At 39.1% G+C, this 22670-nt stretch overlaps 1 protein-coding gene across 1 annotated transcript in view; it reads left to right on the forward strand.

The window, feature by feature from the left end:
• Window positions 1-15991: 15991 nt before the first annotated feature.
• The window catches only part of LOC115256669 (transcription factor grauzone-like), a 33410-nt gene continuing 26731 nt past the window's right edge, over window positions 15992-22670 (forward strand). Inside the window, exons 1-2 of the mRNA XM_062844888.1 lie at window positions 15992-16394; window positions 16453-17648. Coding sequence (XP_062700872.1) covers window positions 16254-16394; window positions 16453-17648 — 1337 coding nt within the window. The 5' untranslated portion in view covers window positions 15992-16253. The remainder of the gene's footprint in view (window positions 16395-16452; window positions 17649-22670) is intronic.

The following is a 22670-nucleotide window of genomic DNA, read 5'->3' on the forward strand; positions in this document are numbered from 1 at the left end:
GTTTTAAAATATTCTATCGGTGAAAATTTTTCCATATATTTTGTATGGGAGAGAAATTGACCGAAAATGAGGATTTCAAGCAAATTTGTATGAAAAACGGTCCAAAAGATGGAAAAATCAAAATTTCCCCGATAGAACATTTTAAAACCTTCTGCAAATGAAAATATAGCTTGAATACTGATGTTTTATGGAAAGAAACCCGATGTACATTCATTTTTTACAATCTGTTGGTTCAGACATAGCGTGCGCTGTAATGATACTCATGTACCTCGTCACCCACTTCATGTAACTACATTAGTGGTCTAATAATGCTTAGCGCGCTCGGCATAGTTCCATCATGCCGCTCAAAGTGTTGCCACAAATAATGCTTAGTTTGCGAAACCCGGTTATCTGGCTGGTGGGGCATGGGAGCCTAAGCTTCAACTGTTAATGCAATCAGAGACTACTCAGACCTCGACTCAGACTTAGACGTGCGCGATCCAATATATGAAGGGTTAACCAAAACGCTCTGGAGAATTTCCAAAGCGCATTCTCATAATGCTAGTAAGCCTAAGATGCCATTAACAGGAGGAAAATGGCAAGATGTTATAAATAATGTTATGTTATATTTTACATGGTAATGTAATGTAAACCAATACAACATAACAAAAGAGAACCATTCCAAAACCATTTAATTAAATGTATAACCAGTGGTGAAACTACAATTAAAAACAATATTGCGATTTTTTTTTTCACTTAGACTTCAGTGCAATAAATTTCGTCGTTCTCCTATTTCGCTTTCGATTTCGCTGTCGCTCTCTGCTGCCGGTCTTTAGCAACTCGCCCGATATAATGACAGATTTCGCCGGGCGTCTCAATGTTTACACATTTCTCTCATTGTTCTCGGTCCGCCAGCTGATCATGTATACACAACAAAATCAGCTGGACATCCGATGTTTACGTTCATCGTCATTGTTCGGCAACCACCAGCTGATCTTGTTGCCATAACAAACTGCGCTGATTTCGCCTGAATCATGGGTCGAAAGCGAAAAGCTGTCGAAGATGACAGATTTGTACGATTTTCGGGCGATTTCAATTTCGTCACGAAAGTCTGATTATTCGTAAAAAATACAATATATTTACGGTACATTTTGTTGTTTGAAACCATACGTGTACCATAGAATGTACGGTTTATCAAAACCCACGTATCAGTATTTATAACAATTCATTTACAATATAATGTATGGTTTTGCAAAAAATATATATGGAGAAAAATATTTTTTTATATTGTTACGATACTTAACAATCCGTATAGTATATTGTAAAAATCTTATTTACAATTTACTGTATGGTGTTCTACATTACATTTTATTGTTTTTGTATTTTTATTTTTACAGTGGTTTCTATTGTAAAAATATGGTTTTAAATAGTACTGTTACAATACAACGTTCGGTTTTTCTACTGTATTTTTTATTCGGGCGAGGATCGAGGGATCAAATCCCAATTTCGCCGAAATCAGCAAAAAAACAAGAACAGAATTTCAAAACGTGCCCCCAAGCCTCAAAAGTTGCACAGGAGAGTGAAGATAAAAATAGAAGAGAAAGAGAGGCCGTAAAATGGGCAGGGGAATTTTTTTGTTTTTATTTTTGACAATCTGGGGGTAGGAAATTTAAGCATTAAATCAGCCGTATATTGGGCCAAAACCTGCATTTAAGTAGCACTTATGGCGCATATGGGGCAAATTGGCATTTAATGACCTGCCGTAAAGGCGCATATAGTGCCGAATTAATGCCATTTTAACTGCTTATTGGTTACCTGGGTGCTGCCATTCAACAAATCTTCGAAGTGCTCCTTTCACTTGGCTGCCACCATTGTTTTGTCTGTCAGAAAATTTCCTTCTCGGTCATATAGCACATGGCGGGCATTGGCACAGTGTTGTGCCGTGCACCATTTGTTGGAGTAATGTACCCAGGTAACCAATAAGCAGTTAAAATGGCATTAATTCGGCACTATATGCGCCTTTACGGCAGATCATTAAATGCCAATTTGCCCCATATGCGCCATAAGTGCTACTTAAATGCAGGTTTTGGCCCAATATACGGCTGATTTAATGCTTAAATTTCCTACCCCCAGATTGTCAAAAATAAAAACAAAAAAATTCCCCTGCCCATTTTACGGCCTCTCTTTCTCTTCTATTTTTATCTTCACTCTCCTGTGCAACTTTTGAGGCTTGGGGGCACGTTTTGAAATTCTGTTCTTGTTTTTTTGCTGATTTCGGCGAAATTGGGATTTGATCCCTCGATCCTCGGGTTGACGATGGTGCTGAACCTCGCTACGATGTAAGCTATAGATGATTAGATAATGTGCGTTGGTTTTTTGATCAATTTAAAGCTTGAATATTACACCAGCAGTAGCTTCGTCAGATATGCTATGTGCCCAGCATGTGCTGATAATTAAATAAATCGAACATTGGAAAGTAGCCAAAACCATGGAATTTATTTGCCAAAGCATGTTTTTTAGTTGCTACTCTATAAATGACAGGACAAGCGAATGATAATGGCATCTACAGCCGGGGCACGTAAATTAAAAAGTGGAAATGTGTTGTGGGTTCAGCATCACTCCTCCCACTTAGCAGTTTTAAGGCACTAATGTAGCAGTTATGCTGCTTGTTGACCAAAACATACCGTGCATCTGAAATGCTACATAACTGATGTCAGATTTTAAGTAGCATTTCAATTGCTAATATAGGGCAGTTTAGCCGTCGAACTGCTATCATACGGCAGTAAGCAGGTCAAATGCAGATATAAAACAGAAATACGGCTTATTCAAATGCTTATTGGTTACCTGGGTAGTGTCAGTCCCCTGTAATAAAGATGACAACGTGTTGGTTTGTCTGTGTATTGTAGAAAGCTGACGAAGCATAAATGCTAATGTATTGAATGTTTACTTGACCTTGTATGTTTGTTATTTAGTCCGTAATAGTCTGTTGACCCGAATAGAAGTTAAGATCAGCTCAATCAGAGTTTATCTTTTCGCCATATCACACAAATCCCGGGACGAGTCGGCAATTCGGTTAGTCTACCGTGTCCACTGTGCCTCTAAATCCCATCACCATTGACAGTTGCATAAAACCTCCGCATATCGTTCCTGTCCATACGTTCCTGTGCTTCAGCAATCACACTCTCTTCGTGCTGCCGTGTTTTACTGCGGTGGATTCATTTCTCTGCTGCTTTTGCCAACTGAACCGCTCCCGGTAAATTCGTCTGTGGTTAAAGAGTGTAAGGATATGGCACAGAGAGCTGAAGAAGCTAGCAGCCAAGAATGCAAGTGTGGCAAACTGAACGTCAGAAACGCGAAGGGTAGAAATGCGGAGAAAGTCAGTATCGTGGGAAGTATCCCCCAGAGGATGCAAACTACACAGTTAGAAAATATCACCGACTTCGGTAATGTTTTACCGAAATCTCAACCGTTAAGTTTGTTTTACAGGAAAAATTCGGTAAAGGTAGTAGCTTTTACCGAAGTTCGTTAGAGTTTGACAGATAAACGATAACATTTTACCGAAATATGTTATTTTTCTACAGAATTTCGGTAAAAAACCATTACCGAACGCTCAGCGGTTGAGATTTCGGTAAAAATTACCGAACGCGATTAGCTGTGTACACCCTTCTTCACGCCGAAGAGGCCAAGGGCTTTGCCAAGAGATGTTAGACCCAAGAAACATAAGAACGCCTTCGTCACCGGTGCTCACCCACCCCAGCACGGAGGAAGTTAGGCGTTCGACACTGTTAGGCATTTGTTAGATATGTTGCTCATCGAAAATTTCTGAGAGCATAAATCATAACCCCGAAATTATGCTCAGTGTTCGATTCTTTCGCGCATTGTTGACAGTTTCCTGAACGGCAGTTAAAAAAATAACTTTGTTGATTGCGGCAGCGTTCGTCGGTCGGGAAAATGATAAAATTTGCGCGTTTCAATTAGTTAAAACCGTAACAACCTGGTAAGAACCATTTCAGTCGTTCCGTCGTCCGACCCGTCAGCTCCTCGCCGCTGCTACTGCCCAATAAGTCCGGTTGGTTCTCGTCGTACCGTTGCCGGAACGGAGATGACCAAAACAGTGTCCGATTCTGTTAAGTTGGGCCTCATCGTGTCGGTGAGTCATTTTAATTTTAATTTGATTTATTTTTCATTTAATTTTTATTTAATTTTAAATAAATTTTAATCAAATTTTTACAAAATTTTAATTAAATTTTAATAAAACTTTAATAAAATTTTAATAAAACTTTAATAAAATTTAAATAAAATTTAAATAAAATTTTAATTAAACTTCAATTAAATTTTAATTAAATTTTCATTTTTTTTTAATTGAAATAAAATTTTAATTAAACTTAATTAAAATTATAATAAAATTGTAATAAAATTTTAATAAAATTTTAATAAAACTTTAAAAAAATTCTAATAAAATTTTTATGCAATTCAGTATCATAATTTATATTTTATATAACTCATTTTGGTATCATAATGGCCAATTTTTCCGAACTGGTTCATTATGCAACTGAAATGAGTTGCATAATGAAAAATAGTTGTACAATGTTCATAATGCAACTAATTTGAGTTGCATTATGAACATTATGCAACTCAAATGGGTTGCATTATGAAAAAAATCATTGCATAAAATTTTGTATTTAACTCGTTGCAAAACTCGATTTTTTCAGCACTCTTCGTATTTATCCAACTCGGCAAGCCTCGTTGGATAAATGTACGACTCGTGCTGAAAAAATCAACTTTTTGCAACTCGTTACATAAATAACTATTATAAAATTTTAATAAAATTAAAAAAAAAATTAATTTTAATTAAATTTTAATAAATATAATTTTAGTAAAATTTTAATAAAATTTTAATAAAATTTTAATAAAATTTTAATTAAATTTCAATTAAATTTTAATTAAATTTTCATTTTTTTTTAATTGAAATAAAATTTTAATAAAACTTTAATAAAATTATAATAAAATTGTAATAAAATTTTAATAAAACTTTAAAAAAAATCTAATAAAATTTTTATAAAATTTTAATAAAATTTTGAATAAATTAAAAAAAAATAATTTTAATAAAATTTTAATAAATATAATTTTAGTAAAATTTTAATAAAATTTTAATAAAATTTTAATAAAATTTTAATAAAATTTTAATAAAATTTTAATAAAATTTTAATCCAATTTCAATTAAATTTTAATTAAATTTTACTTAACTTTTCATTGAATGTTAATTAAAATTTAATTAAATGTCAATTAAATTTTAATGAAATTTTAATTAAATGTTTATTAAATTTTAATTAAATTTTAATTCAATTTTTATTTAATTTTAATTCAATTTTAATTTAATGTTAATTCAATTTTGTTTTGATTTTTATTTAATTTTAATTTAATGTTAATTAATATTTAATTTAATTTTATTTAGTTTTAATTTAATTTTAATTTAATTTTAATTTATTTTTAATTTAATTTTAATTTAATTTTAATTTAATTTTAATTTAATTTTAATTTAATTTTAATTTAATTTTAATTTAATTTTAATTTAATTTTAATTTAATTTTAATTTAATTTTAATTTAATTTTAATTTAATTTTAATTTAATTTTAATTTAATTTTAATTTAATTTTAATTTAATTTTAATTTAATTTTAATTTAATTTTAATTTAATTTTAATTTAATTTTAATTTAATTTTAATTTAATTTTAATTTAATTTTAATTTAATTTTAATTTAATTTTAATTTAATTTTAATTTAATTTTAATTTAATTTTAATTTAATTTTAATTTAATTTTAATTTAATTTTAATTTAATTTTAATTTAATTTTAATTTAATTTTAATTTAATTTTAATTTAATTTTAATTTAATTTTAATTTAATTTTAATTTAATTTTAATTTAATTTTAATTTAATTTTAATTTAATTTTAATTTAATTTTAATTTAATTTTAATTTAATTTTAATTTAATTTTAATTTAATTTTAATTTAATTTTAATTTAATTTTAATTTAATTTTAATTTAATTTTAATTTAATTTTAATTTAATTTTAATTTAATTTTAATTTAATTTTAATTTAATTTTAATTTAATTTTAATTTAATTTTAATTTAATTTTAATTTAATTTTAATTTAATTTTAATTTAATTTTAATTTAATTTTAATTTAATTTTAATTTAATTTTAATTTAATTTTAATTTAATTTTAATTTAATTTTAATTTAATTTTAATTTAATTTTAATTTAATTTTAATTTAATTTTAATTTAATTTTAATTTAATTTTAATTTAATTTTAATTTAATTTTAATTTAATTTTAATTTAATTTTAATTTAATTTTAATTTAATTTTAATTTAATTTTAATTTAATTTTAATTTAATTTTAATTTAATTTTAATATAAATTTAATTTAATTTAATTTTTATTTAATTCAAATTTAAATTCAAGTTTAAATTAAAGTTAAAATTAAAATTAAAATTGAAGTTAAAATTAAAATTGAAATTGAACAGGCTCCGAGTTTTTTTTTTTTATTGAATTTGTTTCGTCCAGCTTTCATTCGAGGCAAGAGTACGGTTGTAGTAGTGAACGTCGACAAAAGTTCACTACTACAATCATACTTCTTGCTCGGATGACAGCTGGAATGAAAACAAGCAGCATAAAATTTATGCCTAACATTTGTCTAACAGCCCATAGTAAAACATGTCTAACGTTAGTCTAATGTTAGACTAACAAACATGTTTCGAATTTGCAACATGTCTAACAAAAGTGTGTCATATCTGTCTAATTTTAGACTAACATTAGCCAAAAGTGAGACAAAAAGTTAGCCTAACATGCTGGCCAGTTAGTCTCACATTAGGCTAATGTTAGGCTAACCCTCCGTACTGGGAACGGAGAATGTTGTGGCAGCCAGGGATGGCATGTCACGCAGAAACTGTGCCCATTTACGCTCATCTTTCACTGAACTTCTCAGTTTCATTTTTCTTACAAAAGAGAAAGAGAAAAAACGCACAATAAAATGTACATAATTTCTCTCACGCAGAGTTTTTGTGCGGGTGATTAGAGTGCTGCGTGAGAGCAATGAGAGCCCGCAGATCATAATCCCAGTGCGCAATTTCTGTGCGCACGCAGAAAAAAACAGAACTCAGTGCACACGCAGTGTGTTCAAAGGGGTCAGTGTTGTTTGAGCATTTGGTGAACCGAAAGCATGCCAGTGAGTCCAAAACCCGCTAAGAGGGGTATCAAATCCTGTGATATCAGAGACAAGCAGACGTCTTAAGCTGGTCAAGAACTTACAGTTGATGGATATTTTGGTTCCAAATTCCACCAAAAGGCTGTGCTAGTGAGCTAACAAATTTTGTTTTTCAAATAGGGTAGAAGCTTCAGTTTTGGCCAGTCCGGAGTTTTGGCCATAGTGCGGTATTGAGCCTGTTGCGATCTAAATCGGCGTAAATTTATTTTTTACTAGTAGATCCTAATACAATATGATGATTACAGCTGTGAATACCACACATTTTGATTAAAAACTGGAAGAAAAAAATATATTTCCTTAAAAAATCTGCTCCCATACATCTATTTTGGCCAGGGTGCTTCTAATTTGGCCACTCCCATAAGAAACACGTGATTGGCCAAAATAGAAACCAAACTTAAGAATATGGCCAAAACTGCGGCAGAGCTTCTATTTTGGCCAGTGCCACTTTTAATACAAAAATCAAGTATTGGCATGATTTCTGCATTTTTCCTTCAAAATATAGATTGAAACCTTTCTTTTGACGCATTGATTGTTTTCATAGGATTATTGGTTATTTTTATAAAAATGATTTCCCTTAGACTGGCCAAAACCGGTGCCCGCACCCTATATCAGGAAAATTTGCAAAAAATCGCAACGAAATTTCAATCTCAAATATCTCATGATCCTGATTACTTAGAGAGTTGCTGTCTTCGGCAAAGTTGTTTGGCTGGTCAAGGACTAATCGATAATAAAACTTAAGATTCAAAATTCCACCGCTAGGCGGTGCTAGTGAGTTAGCAAATTTTGTTTTTCATATATATCAGGAAAATTTGCAAAAAATTGCAACTAGCGCCGCCTAGCTGCAGAAACTTGAACCAAACGGTAATTATTCTGAAAGCCCTTGATCTACCAAACAATTTTGCCGAAGACACCATCATTCTAAAGAATCAGAGTACTGAGATATGTGAAATGTAAAATTTCTACGCTCTCTTGCGCCGCCTAGCGGTGAAATCACGAATCATACGGCCCATATTGTGAAAGCCCATGACCAGCTGAACTACTTTGCCGAAGAAACCAACTCTCTAAGTAATCAGGATCCTGAGATATATTGGATGGAAATTTTATCAGTGTTGCATCTGCTTGTCTAAGATATCACATAAATCACAGACAAATAGATATGTGACACTAACGAAATTTCAATCTCACATATCTCATGATCCTGATTACTTAGAGAGTTGGTGTCTTCGGCAAAGTTGTTTGGCTGGTCAAGGACTAAACGATAATAAGAATTGAAATTCAAAATTCTACCGCTAGGCGGCGCTAGAGAGCAAACAAATTTTAAATTTCGCATATCTCAGCATCCTGATTTTGTAGAAAGATGGTGTCTTCGGCAATATTGTTTAGTAGATCATGGGCTTTCAGAATAATTACCGTTTGGTTCAAGTTTCTGCAGCTAGGCGGCGCTAGTTGCAATTTTTTGCAAATTTTCCTGATATATATGAAAAACAAAATTTGTTAACTCACTAGCACCGCCTAGCGGTGGAATTTTGAATCTTAAGTTTTATTATCGATTAGTCCTTGACCAGCCAAACAACTTTGCCGAAGACACCAACTCTCTAAGTAATCAGGATCATGATATATATGAGATTGAAATTTTGTTATTGTCACATATCTATTTGTCTGTGATTTATGTGATATCTTAGACAAGCAGATGCATTTGCTACTAGACGGCGTAATAGTACTTTCATACTCCCTGTGGTACACACAGTATTGCACTGGAAGCACGACTGAGTGCGCACTCAACGAATTTTTGTGTGCACATTTTCTGTGCGCACAAAATGTGCACGCAGAAACTGAAAAACATGCTTGTTCTATCATTTGTTTGAGCACTCATTTTGAGTGTGCCGCTGATGGATGCCAGAGAGTGAGCGGCTGGTTTGTGTGTGAAAAAAGTTGCGTAGCTCACCCTCGCTCTCGTTGAAAGTCGTGTGTAGAGTGTATGTTTTCTCTTCTCACGTTTCGCACTGAGGAGCATGCCATCTCTGGTGGCAGCAGGCAGCCATACCTCATGGCAAGTCGTCGGCAAAAGAAAAGGGAAATCGGGTAGTGATAGCAGATCACAAAAACGGAATTTCATCAAGAGGAGAAATAAAGGCGAAGCTCTCAACGTCAAAGTGAGTGACGACTCGTATGTGGAAGTTCTACGCACCATGCGGACGAATCCGGATCTCAAGGAGCTAGGGGAAGACGTACAGAAAATCAGACGCACCTCTAATGGGGGAAATGATCTCGTAATGGGGAGTTGAAATGGGATCCAAAAGTCAACAGCTCCTCCTACAAAGAGCTTACCAATAATGCTATAGGTGACAAGTTCAAAGTCAGAAGCCATGTGCCCGCTGAGTATTTCTCAGCAACCGGAAGTGTGCTACAAATGTCTCGAGTACGGCCACCTGGCACGAAATTGCAAAGGGCCTGACAAAAACCAAACTATGCAGAAGGTGTGGTGAGGAAAGCCACAAAGCTCAGAATTGCAGGAAGTCCCCGAAATGCATATCTGTGCTAATGCGGAGAACAGCAATCACCCGACAGGTGGCTGAAGATGTTCGTTGAAGGCCGAAGTGGCCAAGTGAGTGCAACTAAGTCCCAGTGAAGGTAATCCAAATCAACCTCAACCACTGTGAGGCTGCACAGCTTTTGCTGCGACAAGCCGTTGTAGAACAAAAGTGTGATGTTGCTATTATTTCGGAGCATACCAAATTCCCTCCGAAGATGGAAACTGGACAGCCGATAGGGCGAAAACAGAAGCAGTCTGGACGAAATAACGGAGGAGCTAATCGACCGAAGACCAGTCGCATAGCCGGCGATTTCAACGCTTGGGCGGTCGAATGGGACAGCCGATCTGGTAGCGATACTATCCCGTGCGTGCGACGCGACAATGCCAAGGATGGGAGACCCAAGAAACAACCGACACCTCGTCTACTGGTGGAACCCAAAAATTGCTGATCTGCGTGCCCAGTGCTTACGAGCTAGAAGGAGGATGCAGAGGGCCAAAAACGACGGTGATAAGGAGCAACATACACTCAGAATAATTAACATATTGAATATAAGTTTCTCGCACTTGGATTGTGACCAATTGCTTTTGCACTTAAAAAATAAGTGCAGGCTTGTCAAAAATTTGCCAATTCAGTCAAGATGAATTTTATGTGCGAACTTTTTACTTTTTAAAAGTCAGTTGATCGGATTTCAGATGTGAGGCACATAGTTCCTATTAATTGGAATAATAAGATTATTTTTATTGGGAATTGGCTTTAAAATAACAAATCAATTAAAATTTTGAATAATATTATTGAAAAAAAAGCTTAATTAATATTCTTTTTTATTGTACACAGGAGTAGTTCCGCGTGGACTAAACAATTTTGCTGCATGAGCAATGTTCACAGCTGGACATTTCACACCGCAAATGCCACTAGCTAACGCAAATGATGGTCTGGGTTATTTTCCGATGCCACGGCCGACGAAGGTGATGGAAGAAGGAGCTCCGCTGATGCCGCGGTCCATGCAGTTGTCACAGTTGCAGTTGCGACGGGCCAAAAAGATTGTTTTTCAGTTGAATCGCTCAATTCCGGGTTTGATAGAAGGCACGCATCGAGTGCATCAGGGTCGGTTCTATTGGTGTGCTCGAGCTCTTTTCCGATGCCTCCGCGTCGTCTTCCACTTTGGTGAAAGTGGTCAAATCGAATCCCTGTAATTTTTATTAATGTTTAATGAATGAAAACAAATAGCAGGTTATCTAAATTACCTCACGTTGAGCTTCCACCAAGCTGGCCAAACAGCTCGTCCCGGTCGCAGCTCCATCCGGCAGCTCCCAACAAAATCGTTCATCTTTGGTGACGGTGCTGAAGCGGTCGAGACGCAGATGAATCTAAAAAATACCAAATATATGTTCGTAGCTTGAGAAAGCGTGTAAAGTTTGAATAATATTTTACATATTTACCTTCAGCAACTTGGTCAGCAAATTAATTTCTTGGAGCACCATGATTTAAAATGAAATTCTGCAATATTCCGCGACGAACTGTGAGTCTCGTGCACGCGCCATGTCCTTTTCACGTTTGTTATGATCGTGTTTGGATTTTATGTTGACAGGGTTGCTATTTATGTTGCTACACTCTAAATTTAATACAGATAAAATAAATTTTAATGAAGTAACTTTTCATTTTCATTTGTTGCACTTAGAATGTTTTTTTTCTCTTCCGTTCGCGATCTATGTGCTTTTTGCACTTAGATTCTATCAGTAAATTAATTTGAGTGTAGGCTATCTTACAGAGCAGCAAGAGTCACTTTGAATAAAGCGATTAAGCTCAGCAAGAAAGCTTGTCTTGACGATCTCTGCCGCAAGGCAAACGAGAATCCATGGGGTAGCGCGTACAAAGTAGCCATGTCGAAGATAAAAGGTCCTGGCGGTACCACCCGACAGGTGCCTGGAAAAGATGAAAGTTTTCATCGAAGCACTGTTTCCGACGCACGAGCAAATGATCTGACCGCCCACACCGTACACCAATCAGGATGCTACGTCGAAGAGATCAGGGTAACTGACGAAAAGCCATACAAGATCACCGATCTGTCCTGAGTGTCGGGACACAGAAGAAACAACGGAACATGTTATCTTCAGTTGCTCAATATTCACGCGCCTGCGAGGAGAAATGGCAGCCATTGTCGGCGCTGACGTGAATCTGGACAATATCGTCGAGCGTATGTGCAGCGAGGAAGAAAAGTGGAACAGGACTGTAGTTCAGATCATGTCGGCACTACAGCGAAGTTGGCGGGAGGAACAACGAACGGTTTCGGGAGATATTCCTTCGCCGGAGAACTCTCCGTCGGAGTCGGTCGGGGGCTAGTCTAGTAGCACGTGTCGTCGTGTCGTACATGTTAGAAATCTGTATAGTAGAGTAGAGTAGAGAATAGCATGAGGAGTGTTAGTAACCGAAATTAGTCGCTAATTGGCGGCTCAATTAGTACTAACCTAGGCACTAACACATTACTAACTAGAGCCAAATGGCTCGGCATGTGGCATGGAAAATGTGGCTAACACACAAGAAGGTCGCTAAATGGCGAATGTTTAATCGAAATAGAATAACAAATTGCACGGGAGCCAAAAGGCTCAGTACGAGGAGTAGAATAATAAATTGGTGATGGTGCACAAGGCACATAACGCCTCCCCTCCGAAGAAATACTGCATGGTGGTACCGGAGGGGAATTTAAGGTGGAGGTGAACTAGGAGAGTGTTTTTAGTGGGTAGGCGCACATTCGAATCCCACACAGCGTCTTTAGAAGATTTTTGGACTCCTAGAATAAAAAAAAAAAAGATAAATAGATAGATAGATAGATAGATAGATAGATAGATAGATAGATAGATAGATAGATAGATAGATAGATAGATAGATAGATAGATAGATAGATAGATAGATAGATAGATAGATAGATAGATAGATAGATAGATAGATAGATAGATAGATAGATAGATAGATAGATAGATAGATAGATAGATAGATAGATAGATAGATAGATAGATAGATAGATAGATAGATAGATAGATAGATAGATAGATAGATAGATAGATAGATAGATAGATAGATAGATAGATAGATAGATAGATAGATAGATAGATAGATAGATAGATAGATAGATAGATAGATAGATAGATAGATAGATAGATAGATAGATAGATAGATAGATAGATAGATAGATAGATAGATAGATAGATAGATAGATAGATAGATAGATAGATAGATAGATAGATAGATAGATAGATAGATAGATAGATAGATAGATAGATAGATAGATAGATAGATAGATAGATAGATAGATAGATAGATAGATAGATAGAAAATCCCTCTTGGAGATATCACACAGCGGAACACACAACAGCGGGACGAGAAAGGAACTTTCCGGACCGGCGTAAAAACAAACTACTTGTGTACAGTTTGACGATACACGAACGACTGATTTTTATTTACTATTTACATTCAGGACTATAAACAATAACAAAGCTCGACAACATAAAACATGTTCACGGTGTATCTCTACACATCGGTTGTCTCGATTACGAGGGGTGCTCGAATGCACAAAATACATATTCCCAACACCCCCTCTCAGGTCGACAACCCGAGTAACTTTTCTTACAAATTTCACAGATCCTATCATCAATAGTCCAAAACATTACAAAACATTCATTTCCTAGGTCAGATCGCCAAGTTTGGCTCTTCAAAATTCATTTCACAAAAACAACATCAGTTCTCTTTCACAATAAACGTCCAAAACAGTCAGTCAAATTTCACAAACATCAATCGTCAAAAACATGGTCAAAACACTTAAAACAGTTATTTTTGTCTTACTAGGCAACCCCGTTACCTATACACTTTATATCGTCCACAACGATACTTTCTTAACGTTACTTCTTCTACTTCTTCTTCTTCTTGTTCTTAACCGCTTTCCTGCCTTGCTCTGCACTTCATTTTCTTCTAATTCTCGCGACTTCATCACATTCTTCCCGTTCAGCGCCATCTTCGGGTTCTCCGCATCCTTCACGCTCACTGTGGCCGCATCCGCATCACGTCGCCTGCGTTCACACCAAACATCCAACTCGTACAGCATTCCTGTATGGTGCCCGACAGCCACTACTTCTCTATTCTTCACTATTTGTACTCTGTCGCCGGCAAAGTGGACCTGCAACCCGGATCTCGCCACACGATTCACCGAAAACAAATTGCTCCGTAATCCGGGGAGGTACAACACTTCCTTCGCTTCACATTTCTTCATCCTTCCGCCGACGTCAGCAAAAAACACTACGTCACCACAAAATTCCGCTGTCATCTCTCGCCGTTCGCCACAAGCACTGGCACCGGCTTCTCCAATCGTCGCATCACTTTGAAGAAACTGGGATCCTTCACCATGTGATCCGTGGCACCGGAGTCTAGGAACCACTGCGTCCTCACCAGCTCTTCTTTTTCTTCCTGCGACGCCATGAAGCAAACGTCCGCACGATCCGAGATACGTTTTTCTTCAACCACTATGTCAGATTTATTGTTTCGTCGTTTCACAACTTCGTACTCACTCGGATTCATCGGCAAACGCACACGACAGTCGGCTTGTTTGTGTCCAATTTTGCCGCACCGAAAACACCTCAAGGTTCTCCACACATGCCTGCTCGTCATGGCAACACACTCACTTTCTCGCTCATTTTCGACCACAGGGGCCAACAGATTCTTCTTCAGGTCCACATCGAGCAACCGCTTCTTCACGAACGCCAGTGTCACACCGCCGGGAAGCGTCTCGATGGCAGTCACCACCGAATCGAACGACGCAGGCATTGTCAGCAACAAATGGCAAATTGCATCAGCCTCTTCCACTGCCGCACCACTCTCCTTCAACTCGCGAATCAACCGATCAAATTTCAACAAATGTTCCGGCAAATCACTATCAGCCCCCTCTTCATATTTTAACCGGAGGAGCTGTTTCCGAATAAATAACTGACCGGCAACACCACAACGCTCGAACACCGCCTTTAGCGTGTCCCAAATTTGCTTCGGATTCGCACAGTCTTTCACAAGTTCAAGCTGATTATCAGCGATGGCCGAAACGATAATCGCTTTGCACTTTTTATCCGCGGCACTTCGCTCAGCCATTTGCCTTTTCTTCTCGGTTTTCACTTGCGCGGAATCGTCGGCCATCTCACGCAACTCTTCAATCTCGACGATCTCCCGGTGGACACAATCCAATAAACCGTGCATGTCGAGGACGGTCTCCATCCGGAACTTCCAGTTATGGAATCCGGATCCGTCGAACGCGGCGACTTTCGCTTTCTCGTCCATACCTGGGCCCATAACCTCTTGGAGATATCACACAGCGGAACACACAACAGCGGGACGAGAAAGGAACTTTCCGGACCGGCGTAAAAACAAACTACTTGTGTACAGTTTGACGATACACGAACGACTGATTTTTATTTACTATTTACATTCAGGACTATAAACAATAACAAAGCTCGACAACATAAAACATGTTCACGGTGTATCTCTACACATCGGTTGTCTCGATTACGAGGGGTGCTCGAATGCACAAAATACATATTCCCAACAATCCCTACCAGGAAGTGAGCATGATTGTGGCGACCATTAACGCGCGTAGCTTGTTGGATAGAATCTCGGATAGAATGGAATGGATTGAAAATCTGAAATATCTTGTTTTTGGTTGTTTTTTGGCACTTTGAATAATTCAATTATTATTATGCTTTTGGTCGAAATACAAAGTGACCGAACGTGCGAAAATTGATTTTTAACCTACTTAGAAATGTCGCAACTCAATTTGGATTAGTGCATATTGTTGCTCTTAATTAGCTTAATGATGCGCAACAGAAAAAATAGATTCAAATTTACTTCGCAGCTGCAACTTCGCATGTGCTTCTAGCGACGACTTCGATTTGGTGGTGCGACGATAATATTATTCTTCAATATTCTTCAATTATTCTTCAAATCGGAAGCGGAAACAAAAATGCATCTTCTGAATGTGTCGCCCCCTTGCTGTGCAGTGCGTGAAGTCAGTGTTCATCCGATTCACCCAAATTCACTCGAACCAGGGTTAAGTAATCGATAAACCATCGATGTTCCCCTCGGTCGCCGCAAGTTTCCCGTTTTGTTTTGCTCTTTTCATCCGCTCACGGTTGATGTTTGACGCAAAGAAAACGCAAGCAAAACAAACGACGGAGTGTGGCGGAGTGTTTAGTCGTACGACTGCAACGCACGACACGTGCGGTCGTGTTTCGCGGCGTGCTCACAGAAAGTAAACTCCACCGGAGTATAAACGAAAATTAACTGGCAATATAGCGCTAGATCGCTGCGCCATTTTTCGCTCTTTTGCTCCTGCAAAGAGCAAACAGAAGAAAGAAGAAGAAGGAGTGTTTAGTGTTTTTCGTGCAAAAATCGTGAATATTTTAGACAAAATCGTGCAAAACTCCGGCCAAATTCGGAGAATGGATCCCCAACTGCAGCTGCTCCAGCGGATGGTGCAGCAGAGGCGCTGCCTGACGTGTTTCGATCGCACCGGGGAGGACGCACGCAGCACCTCCGACCGGGAAGTGTTCCAGATTGTGCGGAAGCATCTGTGGTTCACGGTAAGGTAATTTTCTTATGAATTTGACGAATGACCATCGGTTGTTGGCATTTTTTCAGGAGACGGACTTGACGGAAAGTGCGTCGATATGTGGCGGTTGCTGGGAGAGCATAGATGGATTCCATCAGTTCTACGTGGGAGCGGAACAACTGTACGAGCGGAAAGAGGTTCCGTTCGGGTTGGAAGGGAGGATCATCAAACAGGAAACGGGATCGGAGGTGTTTCTGGTGGAAATGGCACGCGATGATGACATGGAGATTAAGGAGGAACTAGGTAGCGATGTGGAGGAGAGTGATGCGCTAAAGGAAGAGCTGGTCGGAGGAGAGACTGCTGGGGATGTGGTTGAGCAAATAATGATGGAAGAAGAGTCGGAACACGACAGTGAGGATGATTATGAGGAAGATGAAGATGATGCGGACGATAAGGACGACGAAGGCGATGATCCGGACAACTTTATAAAACAACATGTGGTGCTGAACTGTGACCAATGCGAGGCTTCAGATTTCTCGTTCAAAGGTTTGGTAACGCATCTGCAGAGAATCCACAACGTGGTCAAATGTTACGTGACCTGTTGTGGCATCCGGTACCACACCAGAGTGCGGTTGCTAGAGCACGTGAAGTACATTACGGATCCGACCAGCTTCAAATGCGACCACTGCGAAGAACCGCAGTACTTCATCAATGTTCCGGCTTTGAAGCGACACAAGAAGCTTAAACACAACATTCAGGTCACGACCCGCCTCTACAACATGGAGAACCGTCTCAAAAAGGACAAAACCCCGGTCGAAAAAACAGAGGAACAGTTGAAAAAGCTCGAAGAGCAGGAGAAGCGTCGCACCGACCGGGCCGCCGAGGATAAGATGATGCGCGATCACGTTACGTTCGGATGCGTCCCCTGTGGAACCACCTTCGAGACCTACACGGATCTCTTCCGGCACAGCCGGATAGAACACAAGCAGAAACCGGTGGTGGTGTGCTGTGGCAATCGGTACCACCAACGGCCACGCCTCCTCCAGCACATCCAATCGGTGGTGAATCCGACCGCGTTTCGCTGTGAGTTGTGCTTCCGGTGTTTTAAGAGCAACTACGCCCGGAATGTGCACTGTGCCGAGATGCACCCGACGGAGGAATCGGTCAAGTTTAGGTGCGATCGGTGTCCGAAGGTGTTTGTGCGCGAGATCAAATATCGGAAACACATGCAGGATCACGAGGACTGCGACCGGGACCAGATCAAGTGCGAGTATTGCGGCAAACTGTGAGTATTGCATAGATTTTTTTTTACATTTTTTTTAGATATTTAGAAGGACAACATATAAATGGGCAAGGTCATATCATTGTCTCCAAAGGCACAGTATCGTAACGTCCGAGGCCATAATGTCCCAGGACTTTATGGCGCATTTTTACGGGGCATAACGTCCAAACATGTATGTAGATATGTCACGAAGTCCAAGGAATGAAGACACATAGGATATTACGACGCATCCAAACTTTCGGATGTTATTTCGCAAAAAAAAAAAAACGCTACTTAACGACCGGGACAGTATGGCCTCGGACGTTGTGACCCGGCCCCGTCTCCAAACCCATCCACGTACATAAGCACAATTGACAACATAGACACCTGATGATGTAGCGCCAGTTTTTTAACGGCGAACACGTGCTTCATGTAACAACCAAAAGTTAAAAGGGGCAGATGTCCTCATCCTGCTTTCGGTAGCTGAAACCGCAACTACATTAAGTTTTATCTTAAGGTGTCAACTGCTATTTTTTTTCAATTCTGAGGCAAATCGAACTCGTCAAACTAGCAGCGTGCTGAATGAGACTCTGGAGGTCATTCAATTTCCCATATGTTTGGATTGAAAATCCCATACAAACCTTCTACATATTCATTTACGCTAGCTCTGGTTTTAACAGATTCAGTTGAAACTTTTTCGAAATTTTTGTATTTGGGCCAGTCTACTGCCTATGATCGCATATCAGTTCCATATTTGCTAGGTTTCCTATTCATATGGGACAATTATGCGATCATAGGCAGTCTAGTATTTATTCAAGAGTGTTTCTTTGAGATTCTTCATAGAGTTTCGTCACGGTTTTCTCCCGGAGTTCTCCCAGAATCCTTCTGGGACACATACGAAAATTAACTCTAGAATTTTCTCCAGGAACTCCCCGAGAATTTCCAAGTTTTTCCCGGGAATACTTCTAGGTTTACTCTGAAAACTTCTCCTGAATTTTTACAGAAATTCCTCTAAGAGCTTCTCGTTCACCGCGAAATTCTCCTGGTCCTAGAAGGTCCCCAGGAATGAATATAGACTAAAATGAATTCAATTGTTTTTTCGTATTTCTATTGTTTTTTTTTCGTTTGTTTGCTAAATCCATTCAAATAAATTCACTACAGTGAGTCCTAAATGTTTGCTTGTTGTTTATTCTGTTTTTTATCTCTTTTTTGTGTAGATTTCTGTTATTGATTCATTCGTTTATTAGATTTTAGAGTTTTTAGTTGAGATAGCGGCCGTTCGAGAAGGCCCTTGAGAGTGAGTCGTCAATATAGTCGGGCAAACTTTTAAATGAACCGGTGGTCTCTCGTTCGCGAGAGTGGCGCAAAAGCCACCGCGTTTTAGAACTTCTCGAGCTAATTCGACGAACGGTTACAAGTTTCCAGGCATTCTCTCCAGAAGTCCTCGAAAAACTTTGTTTGGACTTTCCAGGGCATTTCTCCTGGATTGCCTCGAGAATTCTTCCAGGAATTTTATGGAAATTTTCTCCAGGAAATTCCTGGGAATCCCTTCGTGACTTCCCCATGGGTGTCACGGAAACTCCTTGACAAACTCCCCAAGAATTCCTACAGCATTTGTGGTAGAACCCGCCCAAGATTGCCCTGGAAATGATTACATAAATTATCCAAACATTTCTTCCACGATTTCTATTAAATTTACTTAGTTTATCAAGAAATTGTTCAAGAAATTTCTAGGATATATTTCCAAGAGTTCCACAAAAAATCCCTAGGAATTCCTCCTTGGGACCTACCTTGGGAAATCCACCAGTAGTTTCTCCAGAATTTCTCATGAAGATTCTCGGGAATTCAATAATCTACAGCTCATTTCAGAAGCTGAACCCGAAAATATGGTAAATGCAAAACTTGTGCGGCTACACCAGTTCTACGAGAAAGTCACAACAAGGCTTGCTAGGACAAAATGTGCCTCTCCTAAAGCTGATCACAAATTAGAACTTATTATGTTGGAGAAAGCATGGAAGCGTATCTTGCGGAGGGAGATCATGAAGAACTACACAAGGTGGGAGAACTTTGGTTTCCAGAAGTAAGAATGTTCGGATTCGTTCAACCCTTTGACGATGGCCTTAGAAACTCGCAACGAAAAAGAACTCCCGCTTTAAATTGTGAAGATGCTCATTTACGAAGCAGAGAAACAGTCCAAACATAAGGTAGAACTGAACGAACTATTTTTTTATAAGACGGAAGGAGAGATTGGCAAAAAAAAATCAGTAACCTGCTACTTCTGTGGAATGTAAGGTCACCTGAAGCAGGTTTGTCGAGCATACCAATAAAAGGTTCAAGACGAAGTCAAACAAGGAAAGAGCAAAGGTTGTACGTGAGAATGAAGAAAACAAGGCGTTTCCGTTCATGGTCCGAAGTCACGATAATTCTGCTATTCTGCTATTCTGCTATTATCAACGCATCCCCTGGCTTTCGCCCATCTGCGTTGTCTTTTCACTAGGCAATACGTCTACCAATCAGGGGCGTACAATTTCGTTTCAATGATACACTTTCATGCAACATTTGAATGAGTCACTTCAAGTGTTTCATACATTTTTCTAATGACTCGGTCGTTAAAAAAAACTTTTCCACTCATCGTAGCACTCGGTAGTCTCCCACCCGGTCGCATTGCTTGTGCTTCACCCGTCAGAGCATTAGTGTCTCACTGGTGCGCGCTAGTCTCTCAATGGTTACGGGCGCCGGTTAATTGGGTTTTAGTGGTCGAATTTGTTATCCTCTTTCATAAAACATAATTATCATTCTATTGGCGTGCACCACTATTTAAAAATGTGGTTTAAATAGTGTTTTTAGCATGTTGAAGTATTTCAATGACTCATAAATGAAACGAAAATCCAAGTGTATCATCCCATGTTTCATACACACTTGTTTCTGTAGCAGCAACGAACGAGTGTGTTGCTGGGTGAGAGATGAAGCATCACAGCAGCCCGTTCGCATGGGAAACGATTTGCTACAGTCGTCGTACGTCATGTTTTCCTTTCGAAATTGCACGACCCTGCTACCAATTGATGTTTGTGGGCTTGCCGGACCAAGTCATGTAGCTAAGCCAAACACCCCACCTACAACTGTTGGGTAGGCACCATTGTCCCGCCCACTGGTCTTTTACAGCTAGTTGTAGGTGCATGTGTGCGTGTAAGTATTGGAGTGTGTGTGTCAGTGTTGGTGTATTGTAGGCGCCAACTCGTTCTAATCCACTCTGATAGCTAACACCCTATTGAACCATTACCCTTAAATTTGGCAATCTATGAAATAGAATGAGTTAAACGCCTGTAAAAAACCGTCAGTTAAATCAAACAAGGAATATTAGTATTAAAGCGAAGATACAACGAAGCAACGCCCCGAACTTCGAGAGCACAAACCCCAAGAACCAAATGACAGGCAGCGCCGATAAGTCGATCGACTGGCCACCATCAGTGAATAACCAATCGAGTAAACCCCCCGCACAAACTGCCACCAGCTCTCCCCACCTGCGCCCAAAAAATCCGAGGCACAGCCCAGCCTTAGCTTCACCTTAAAACCAAAATCTAGATTACAGAGCACAATACTTCCCAAGTAACCACGCAGCTCGAGCCACAAATCACGCACAACACGGCACAAATAAGACAAACACTACCACGCCCGTACAACCGAAACCGACCTAGAGTAGAGAAGGGTCTCTTTCCACTCCAACCCGGACTCAACTGCACCCACAGGGCAGCGCACCTCACCCACACCGCACTCATTCATGCATCACTGTCCGAGCCGCACGGTCACCTGGGTTGAGTCTATCTGCATGATCTCGCCCAACCCGTAACGCAGAGTTTAAATCCCTCTCTTGCATTACAAAGTACTCCCTCTTCCCAAAAATCTGTGCGTGGTATAAATGAGATCTTAAGGCTGAAGAAATCGTCACCAATACAACCGCCAACACTGAGCACTCAATGATGTCGGCCTTATCAACGACGACCCCCTCAGTCCCAAACCCAATTATCCCACACTACCAAAGTAACCACCCTGCTGAAGCCGTAAGCACCGCACGCACAAAGCACACACACACCGACACGCACCACCCCACACAAACCACCAAGGCCGAACAAAAGCGGAAAGCGGTGCCACCACTGCTGAATCACGACTTTTTCAGTATAATTCAGCAATCGTAGATCCATTCCTCGACCCTACTCAGCCCTAACGGTCCATAGCAATGCCTGTCAATATATGCGCCTCACACATGCAACCCCTACACCTTAACAGTATGGTCACTTGGGTATCCCTGGGTTTTTGACATGATGGTCAGGGATCACAGCCATCAAAACGTTCCACACTTTATCAGGGCTTACGACCTGTAGACATGATGATTTCTCAATAGTTTCAAGCTCTTTCGGACCTTCCGCTATTGGAGACCATCATGGCTAGCGGTGTTATGGTCCGAAGTCACGATAATGTATCGAAATCCTGGATTGTGGACTCCGGCGCAACTTCCCACATCGCCAACGGTTAACGATCATTTCTGCGTTTGGACAGTACTGTGCGACGGTGAAGAAGTAAAGATCACGGTAACAGAAGTAATCTACGCCACCGAGCTGAGCTGGAAGGAAATCTGATATCTGTGACGAAGCTGGCAAAGAAAGGTGTTCGTACTATATTTGATGACAACAGATGCGAGATGCAGTATGTTTTTCAATGCAACTGAAATCGCAACAGCAGATCGCACACAGCTTGATGCCCAAGTTCATATAGAAGATTCCGGATGAATCCGGGGAAGGGCCTATGATGGATGAAAATGTTGACGAAGTTCCTGTACAATTGGCGGTTGTGGTGTCTGCTGAACAGGAGAACAGTGATCGTCATGTTGCAATTGATGATTCTGCAATTTTACGAGGCTGAAGGCGACTGTGAAGCTGAAGAGGCTGCACATCAAGAAATTGCGACAGTCAGTCGATCAGCTCGGTCGATAATGATCGATAATTATCGGTCGATAATGGAAGTACGTCCGGAGAGGTACGGAAGCCATCA

This window comes from Aedes albopictus, chromosome 1 (assembly GCF_035046485.1).
Source record: "Aedes albopictus strain Foshan chromosome 1, AalbF5, whole genome shotgun sequence".
Taxonomy (NCBI): Eukaryota; Metazoa; Arthropoda; class Insecta; order Diptera; family Culicidae; genus Aedes; species Aedes albopictus.